General features: G+C 42.4%; 1 protein-coding gene across 1 annotated transcript; it reads left to right on the top strand.

Moving 5' to 3' along the window:
• The first annotated feature begins 6,319 nt into the window (after positions 1-6,319).
• LOC121325189 (C-type natriuretic peptide 1-like) lies at positions 6,320-9,001 on the top strand. The gene is made up of 2 exons (XM_041267522.1): positions 6,320-6,457; positions 8,459-9,001. The coding sequence occupies exons 1-2, from the start codon at positions 6,359-6,361 to the stop codon at positions 8,762-8,764; spliced, it is 405 nt and encodes a 134-aa protein (XP_041123456.1). The 5' UTR covers positions 6,320-6,358; the 3' UTR covers positions 8,765-9,001.
• Positions 9,002-9,771: the final 770 nt, after the last annotated feature.

The following is a 9,771-nucleotide window of genomic DNA, read 5'->3' as shown; positions in this document are numbered from 1 at the left end:
GGCAGCAGTCATCATCTGGAGTTCTTTGCAGTTGGGAACATTTTTAATCCACAGCTCAGGACTATCTGGAAGTTCGTGGTTCGTTGCAATTGGTAATAATTAGCATACTAGTTTAGCCTACACCTGAGGTAATAGCTATGGAATCATCTGCAGCTTTTTGTTGGTTGCAGTTGACCTTATATGTCACTTAATTCGTCAGTTTGCCGGGAATATCTCTTACAGCTGATTTTCTAAGAGAACAGCAATCATAAGGTTACTTACCGTAACCTTGGTTCCCTGAAAGAGAAGACGACTACAAATTACATTACATATGGCATATGCCTGCCCATTGATAGGTATTGCTGAGCTCTATACTAAACCTGCTGACTCATGGGATGATGCACTCGTTCCCATCCACCGAGGTAATAAAACTATCATCCAAAGGAAGCCATTTCTCTTTTTCCATCGATCCCGTCAGGACGACTGATGTGAACTTGTGATTCGTGGTCGTCTTCTCTTTCAGGTAACCAGAGCTACTATAAATAAGCTAAAGTTCCCTTTCAGTTCGAAGAAGACCACCAATGACATTATGTATGGGATAATGTATACCAGAGCTGTCGCGAAGAAAAAAGATGCGGACCATTCCTGGAGAGGAGATCCGCTCCCTAGTTCACCACTCAGGGAATGTGTGTCACCCGTAGGGACAGCAAATTCCTCTGAGCCCATGTCAGTAGCCTGAAGGCCATGAGATGCAACCCCGGGGACCGTAGGCCAACCTCGTGGTTGACATACGCCACCACTGTCATGTTGTCCTTTAAGATCAACATGTGTACCGCTCAGCACCGGAAGGATGTGTTGGAGAGTATCCGAATCCGCGGTGGGTGAGTTGAAGCAGACAGCAAAACCACGGAAGAAAGATAGTATAGAGGAGAGCACATTGTTTGCTTACAAGGCCCAACTCACTGAGGTAGGCGGGCCTATGCAGCCGGTGAGGTCTACTCGACAGTGGGGTCTAGCCCCATGGAGGCTGGAAGAATCACTCAACAGCAGGGATATGGCAAGGCCTAGCTCCATGGAAGAAATAGACATTCACTCACAGGCAACTGCACAGGCAGCCGCACACACACACGACAGACATAACAATGAGCCGCCTACCACGCAAGCAAGGAGACTGCTTAAAGACAGAAAAAAGTGGGAAAGCGGCAAGCCAGCCTTCAGCACAAATGCAAGGGAGATACAATCGACTTGAGAAGCTCTTTTCTATCAATGCACTCAGTTCAAAACAGAGGTCTTACCATACCGTCTTGAGAAGGAAAAAGAGAAATGGCTTCCTGGGAAGGACAGTTTTATTCCCTGTGTGGGTGAGACCGAGTGCATCATCCTAGGAAGAGGACTATCGGCAGCTCTGGTATAGAGAGCTCAGCGCTACCTATCCAGTGGGCAGGCATATCCCATACATAATGTCGTTGGTGGTCGTCTTCTAATTGAAAGGGAACCACACAAGCAGCTGTTCACTTTGACTCCTGGTCTTTGTTCCAACCAATTAAATCTCCATCCAGATTGAAGTAGCTAGCATCATTTTACCTGTTAAAACTTCAGTGGCATAGCCCTTGATTGGGCACCCCGGAGCCAGTGTTATATTTAAGCAATAGTGGCATTGCAAGTCACTAAAGCATGGAGATGCCTTTAATGAAGCCTAGGGGAGTTCCATTATTACATCTGCATTTCCCTGAAGCCTATGTAACATTTTTGCCCCACTCAAAGCTGTTAATGACTAGTGGTTTCAGCTGGTAACATGGTGAGAATTTCTTACAAATGAAACATGCAGTGTTATTACACGCTGCCGTTAACGGATTGTGTCCCGTCTGTGAGGTGATCAGGTTAAAGCTCTAGAACCACAATGAGGATGAGCCCGGCTTGTTTGCATGCTAGATAAGGTGCTTGTTGCTGTGCTGCCAGTTTGCTCCCAGCCTCCGCTCTGCTACACAAACCAACAAGAAGCTGCTTCATAAGGTTTGCTGGTGCTGCATGGGTGTAATGTTCAATTTCTTGTTTGGTGAGTTCCCTTTATGTGTGTTCTGTGTTGTTTTAGCTCTGATCTTTATTTGTCATACTTTCTTACTGGCTCCCAGCAATTGAAGTATTGTGCTCTGGAGCCTGTGCAGCACTGACATGCTTTCCCATCACACTTCTCAGATCCAGTCTTGCTGGAATAGTCATTGCGCCTGGTGAATAACGATCTGAGTAGGATGCCTCACCACAAAACCACACAGAATAGGACAGGAAAGATATAATAGTATTCCTTTAAAGTTCTTCAAAGTGGCACAAAGAAGTTTCAGTCTCCATAGTTTTATATATTATACAGCAGTGGCACCAACAGTGATTCAGAAAGTCCCCCTGAGTTTCAAACTCCAGTTTTATATTGTATCCAATGGCACCAACATAATTCACACAAATAGGTCACTTTAATAAGAAGATAATTGTTTAGGAAGCCGCCGATAACCCTCACGTGCTGTGCTCCTTCTTGTCAATCCTGCTGGTTTGTTTAATTGGATAAACAATTTACCAAACCTGCTGTGTGCAGATAAGACCTGGATAAAGAACTGCAATCGAGGGTATGATTTAAAAAACAAAAGAAAAACTAGCATGTAGGATGCATAATTGTGTCTCGGTTACATATTAGAGAGGGGCAGAAACAGCAACCACACATTAAACAGGAGAGATGAAATGTATATAATGTTAAATGAATTCTATGTAGAAACAGACTTGCCGTGCTGTAAATATCAAATTGAAGCACGGGTGAGGTGAGGCAGTTTCTGTAGCTGTGGTATAATACACTTCAAAAGAAACATTAATTTTATTCAGATTTTCTGACTTTGTGGTCGTGAACTCCCTATATCGAGGACAGGAGAGGGGATTTCACAGCATCTGTCACAACAACATCATGCTGGTTAAACTGGTCCATTAAAAATCATTTTACTGGGAAGATCTGAAATGGAACTTATTTTATAAGAAACTAAGTCAAATTAAGCTAGTTGCTGTAAAACTAGACTAGGATGTTAGATAACACAAAACAATGTACCAGAATGTGTAGGTCAAACTTATAGGAAAGTCAATTAGACAAAATAACATTGATATGAAGACACTAGCTGAAGTGTTTGTCTATGTTATATAGTTTCTTGGCGGTTTCCCTGTGATTTTATACCCTCACCAGTGCTCAGTAAATGGTAGTAATAGTTTGAAATTTCCTTTCCTTGCTGGCTAAGATTTTCATATGGGAGCTGTGTGTTTGTGAAGGAGCAGACAGACAGTAGCTCTCACTCTCTCTGATGCTCTCACACTCATACTTGCTTTCACACTTGAACTCTCAAACTCACTCGCAGTCTCACACTCACTGTCACACTTACTCTCATGCACTTACGCTGTCACACTTTCACACTTACGCAAGCTGTCACACTCACTCTCTCATACTCACATTCTCACACACTCACTCTCATACACTCACTCTCACACTCACACTCTCACACTCACTTGCACTCTCATGCTCTCACACTCACTTGCACTCTCACACTCTCATGCTCTCACACTCAGACTCACTTGCACTCTCACACTCACTTGCAATCTCACACTCTCAGAATCACACTCTCAGACTCACTTGCACGTTTATGCTCTCACGCTCGCACTGTCACACTCACAATCTCACACTGAAAGAATAAGTCTCTGATATCTCTCTCAGGAAGGTAAGTGACACCCCGAAATATTCTCCACTGACCACCAGTGAATCCCAAAAGATATTCTACATTGTCTGTGCAGTCTGTTACTGTTACAGACAATATTGGGGGTAAAATGAAGAACAAACAGCCCACCCACATGTTGTGCTTTGATAGGTTCTGAATGCAGAACACTTCTGGGATGGCTCCCTTGCTCATTAACCCTTTCAGCATTTCTGACACAATAAATATATTTTTTATTTGCATTGTTTTTCTTTTTTTCTCTCATTGCTTTATTTGGAGAAAAAAATTGCATTCTCATACGATGCTATCATCCTTTTGCATCTTCCATATGTCCCCATAGATATAAAGACTAGGAGAGAGATTTGTATCAGTCCCATTGTGAGGTCACCATGCATGAAAGGGTTGAATCATGTGCATCTATTTCAAGAGGAGATGATTCTAACAGAAGAGAAGTTTGAAATGGACAATAGCTGTCTCCCCCCCCCCCCCCCCCTTCAGATTCAATGCAGTCCATTCCTGTGTCTCACAATCCTGTCCAGTCCTACCCTACAGCAATGCCCTTCTTGGTGTCTGTATCACTTTACTGCATTCTCCCAGAGTTTCATTTATATCAGTAAGGAATGGGTTTTAAAGAAGCTTGTCCTGGTGCTAATAAGAGCTAATATAATGCATTTTAAAGAAGCCACACTTAGCACTCCTTTAAAAGGAGGCAGTGATCATGTTAAGAAAGCTAATAAGAGGTAATGGAATAGGTTGTAATAAGCTGTGTGGAGCACCTCTCTATGCAGTATACTCTATATACTTCACTGCACTTGTGTTAGTCAAGTTTGATGATTTCAGCACAGCTTGAGACAATCCCCTAGTCTATATTGCAAGACAGCAGCAAGAAGTCCGTAGTAACGCATAGATCTGTGAAGGCTAATATTTCCACAAAAAAAAAAAATTATATTTCAAGGAACGAAGAGACGAATCTGCTGAGGGGAGGGGAGGGGAGGGAAGGGAGGGAGGGGAGGGTAGGGGGACAGCCTGTCGTTTCATTCAGGGCGCACCCATAGACTTGAATTACCCCCCGCCCCTCCCTAACTCCCCTAACAAAAAATGAAGTAGATTCTTCTGAACTCAGGATGTCAGTTAAAACTAGCACATTATAGCATTCCTGTGCTGAGTTCATGAAATTGTATTACAAAGATTTTTTTTTTTTTTTTTTTTTTTTTTTAGCCGAGGCTTAAAAGCACATTTTCTTCGATCTTGTTAACTTCTCATTCTCCTCTCGATTGTTTTGTTTTCTAAACTTATTCGTTTTCATTGTCTTTGACTCTGGTGATGCCCATTCAACCTGCTGTAGATTCACTCTCCCTGTGCAGCAGGTAGTAAGACCACAGTGTTTCTAATTCTAATAATAAGAGGTAAGAAAATTGATTTTAAATCTGTGATTATTAACCCTGTGAACTTTCAACTCTCTTTGGGCCCAGTGCCAGGATGTAACAGCTGCGAAATGTGTTCTGGATCCAAGGGCAACAGAACCTTTGAGTTTCCTTACAAAAACAAAATGTAAACATGAGCTCACTTATTTGATCGATTGTTATTCTTCTAAATGAATGGTTTGATGCAGGAGGTCTAGGGGTCTTTAGCAACCAGGGGAGGACGAGGCGACATGAAACAATGCAACACAAAACTGTAGCAAGTTTACAAGACAAGCAGGCTGTGTCCTTACAGCTGAAAAATGAGCTCCCTCCGGGGGAATGCAAACAAACTGGACAGCCATTCTTCTCTCTCTCTTAATTTCTTATAAATCAAAGTGTGCAGAAGGCTTAACACTAGAGGATGACGTAAGCTCTCAGGCACTGAGCAGATTTCTAATTGTAGTGTCCAACTGAACAGATTGTGGGGCGCTGTCCATCTGCCTGTCTGTCTGTCGGTCTGTTAGTTTCCTTGCCTCTTATTAACACAAGTGAAATTATCACTCAACCTATTTATGGGAGTGCTTATCAAGGCTGTTACATTGTAAAGCAGAGGTAGGAGTCAATTATATTAAAAAATAACATGGCAAACTGGCACGGTGGTGTGGTGCGGTGCTTAGCACTTCTGCCTCACAGCACTAGGGTCCTAGGTTCTAATCCGGCCTATGTGGTCTGTATGTGCTCACATGAGTTTTCTCCAGGTACTCCAATTTCCTCCCACAGTCCAAAGACATGTTGTTCAGGTTGATTGACTGGTGGACTGGCATCTCATCCAGGGTGTAGTCCTGTCTTCCACCCTGTGTCTGCTGGGTTAGGCTCCAGCTCACTGTGACCCTCTAAAAAGGAATAAGTGATTATGAAAACAGATGGAACTATATGCATAGTACAAAATTATCAGGGGTTAATGAAGTGGTAGATGAGCGGTGACATCACAGGGAGACTTGCATAAAACAGGGTCTCAGCTCCACAGACACAGAGAGAGAGATACAGACACACACAGCAGATCATAGTCAAAGGACTTGGTGCACCTTTTGAATTTTTTTTTTATTTATTATTTTTTGGAGGGCGGTTCTCATTCCTTCCTTTTTTGGATCCTTTTCTGTTTGTTTTTTTTTTTTTTAATTATCTCAACATCTTTTTCTTTTTTAGTTTTCTCATTCAGTTTATTCATTCTTTTTTGCGGTGATGGAGCAGTCCAGTTGGAGGGCTCTCTACCTCTCTTTCCTGCTGTTTTCGCCCCTCGCTCAAATTCACTGTAGAGCGCTGAGTGGACCCGAACTGCAGGTAACAAACTATGTGTGTGTGTCTGTCTTGGTGTATCTGTGTGCATTTTATTGTGTGTGTGTGTGTGTGTGTGTGTGGTGCGAACTGCAGGTAACAAACTCTGTGTGTGTGTCTGTCTTGGTGTATCTGTGTGCATTTTATTGTGTATGTGTGTGTGTGTGTGTGCGTGCCTCTGTGTGTCTTTGTGTCTCTTGTGAGCATCTGAAAAAACTAAATAATAAAGTGTGTCTGTAACTGAAAAAGGAATAGAAATGTACAGGTATAGCTATTATTATTATTATTATTATTATTATTATTATTATTATTATTATTATTATTATTATTATTATTATCCAAGGTGACTTAAAGGTGTTACAGGGCAAAAACAATATTTAACAATATACAATTAAAGTACAATATGGACTAGGATGCAACAAGTAAGGATCACAGCAGGACAGGAGGAACAGGGTGGAGGGAGAAAAAGGAGAGGAAATGACAGGTATAGGTGGGAGGGAGAGTGGGCAGGGGGGGGAGGGAGAGGGGCAGGAGGGCATATAGTATTATGGATTAGAAGAGAGGGATTATGGAGGAGAGAGGGCCGGATTAGTATGATTATTATAGGAATTGGTAGACACCTTATCCACGGTGTGTACAGGGCAAGGCTCTACTATGTAAATGGGGTTAAGTCACAAATGGAGGAAGTACGATGTCGTGGAACAGAACTCACAGGTATGGAGACAGTTTACAGCTAAAGACTTACACCTTTGCCTGATAATCGAGTATAGGACATACCTGAGGGTGTATGTGCAAGCAGGAACAATGGACGTCGGCAAAACAGTGACAGAGAACTGCAGTACAGGGACACATTAGAGAGACCTACAAGCGTAGCATAGCCCTAAACAGGGCCTTGAAGTCCTTGAGGAGGGTAGGGAGACAGTGGCAGTGACTAGATGGAGCAGTGTTCTCCCACAAGACATAACTACAAGGATATAGGCAGGATAGACCGGAAGCACTGAGGCAGAACCGGGGTGAGTACAGACCTCACCGAGAATACTCCAGGACAGAGCATGAACAACAATTTCCTGTGACAGCTTGAAGGATCGGAAGGAGGAGCTTACCATGGGGACAGCAAATATAGAGATGGCACAAGGTAAGCACGACCATGCAGGAGAGGAATACAATAATTATTAGTTATTATAAAACTAAATATTATTATTATTATTATTATTATTATTACATTTGGTAGACACCTTTATCCAAGGTGACTTAAAGGTGTTACAGGGCAAAAACAATATTTAACAATATACAATTAAAGTACAATATGGACTAGGATGCAACAAGTAAGGATCACAGCAAGTTACATCTATAAAGACATATTACACTTTGCTGAGTAAGGATAATACATTAGCTGAGGATCCAGCAATGTGGTGCTGAGGTCAGGCAAGTCCAGTGCACAGTAGGAGGGATAAATTAAGAGATCTACAAGCGTAGTCTAAACAGGGGGGTCTTGAGGAGGCAGCGGAAGGCAGTGAGAGATGGAGCCGTCCTGAAGTTCTCCCACTACAGAGGGGCTAGGGAAGAGAAGGAGCAGGTATGGGAGGATGGAGAGTGGAGGTACTGTAGGGAGAAAAGTGTAGGGAGACTCGAGGCATTGGAGGTAGGAGGGGACAGTGCGGTGAAGAGAGCGGAAGGCAGGAACAAGGGCCTTGAATTGAACGTGAGCAGAGATAGGGAGCCAGTGGAGGATGCGAAGCACAGGGGCCGTGCGAGGTTAGCAGAAAACAAGACGAGAAGCAGAATAGCCGAGGTAGGAAGACCAGGAAGGAGAGAATTAAAGTAGTCCAGCCTGGATAGTACAAACTCTTAGTATATCAGACTAGTTTACAGCTTATATACCTTTATACAGCTCTTCAGTGTGAGTGGAGTTCTTTTTCCTATAGACCTCTATACAGCTCTGCAGTGTTAATGCAGACTTCTGTAGTACAACTGTTTATCTCTGATCTTGACCTCTTGACTCCTCAGCTCCTGTCCCTCCTCATAGAGAAATACAGTGAACGCTTGACCTCTGACGACCTTTCCGAGGACATGTTGGGAGAGCACATAGAGAGTGACAGTTCAAGGGTCAGTGAGAGTTCAAGGGTCGGAGTCAAAGAGCAGCAGACGTGGACGGAGCCCCTCACAACCAATAAGAAGGCCTGGATCCACTTCAGGGGGTCTCTAGCCAATAAGAAATGGGAACCAGTGGGCAGGCTAAAAAAGGGCTGGGCCAGGGGCTGCTTTGGACTCAGGCTCGACCGGATTGGCTCGATCAGTGGGCTGGGCTGCTAGGCACTGGCTGAGGAAATAGAGATGATTACAAGCAGCCCTATAAGATGGAGCCAGTGACTAGCATGCTGGGACAATAATGGCAGGAGATTGTGATCCAGAGAGATAAAATAATGATTTATGATTTTATTTTTCAATTTAAATAATAATAATAATACATTTGATTTGATTCGTACTAGATATTAGACAGGAGTCTCTTTTAGTTTTGAACGCACTCTCAAAACTCAAAACTAGTTAGCCGGGGAGATCTCAAGATTAAGTCATAGAAAGTTTTTTTTTTTTTAATTTGTACTGAAAAATAAAATTAATTTAAATTAAATAATAATACTTATATTTAACATATTGTTTCATTCATTTATAGAGTTTAGTGTCTGTATGATAATATTCTGTCCTGTCTTGATTTTGTTTTGTAATATTGTTAAATAAAAGAAGTACAGTCTTTCCATCTTCATGGAATAATCTTTAATCACAATGCTGGACTGTATGTTTTGTTTTCAGTTTGTATTTATATAAACATTCCTTATAAAATGTTCATTTCACTGGTGTAAATATAGGGTGATATCGGGGTACGTGCGGAAATCTGATCCATGCTTGTTTTATCTGTGATGCTACCAGTTGTCTGACAATCTGGTAAATGAATCTGTATCAGAGATACAGTAACTAAAAGGACAGACAGACTCCTACCTAAATGATGAAGACGCTTGGTTGCGCCGGTTTATTGCAAATAAAAGGTTTAAACAAACAGAAGATACAGGACATGGACAAACGGACTAATACTTAACAAACGGTGAGTTTTAAACAAAAAAGTATCGTGCTGGTGCCCGTGGGTTACAAAAAAAAACACAAACACAAACACAAACACACACACACACACACCACACACACACACACACACACACACACACACACACACACACACACACACACACACACACACACACACACACACACACACACACACACACACACACACACACACACACACACACAACCCTTAGTGAGTAAAACGT

This window comes from Polyodon spathula, chromosome 13, assembly GCF_017654505.1.
Source record: "Polyodon spathula isolate WHYD16114869_AA chromosome 13, ASM1765450v1, whole genome shotgun sequence".
NCBI lineage: Eukaryota > Metazoa > Chordata > Actinopteri > Acipenseriformes > Polyodontidae > Polyodon > Polyodon spathula.
Note: the sequence above shows the minus strand (reverse complement) of the source record. Positions and strands in the feature narration are given on the sequence as shown.

Bases quoted from the DNA above. Each gene is read 5' to 3' on its own strand.
- LOC121325189 (XM_041267522.1), top strand. From the start codon at position 6,359: ATGGAGCAGTCCAGTTGGAGGGCTCTCTACCTCTCTTTCCTGCTGTTT. The intron at 6,458-8,458 runs GTAACAAACTAT...TTGACTCCTCAG, and splicing joins TGAGTGGACCCGAACTGCAG to CTCCTGTCCCTCCTCATAGA.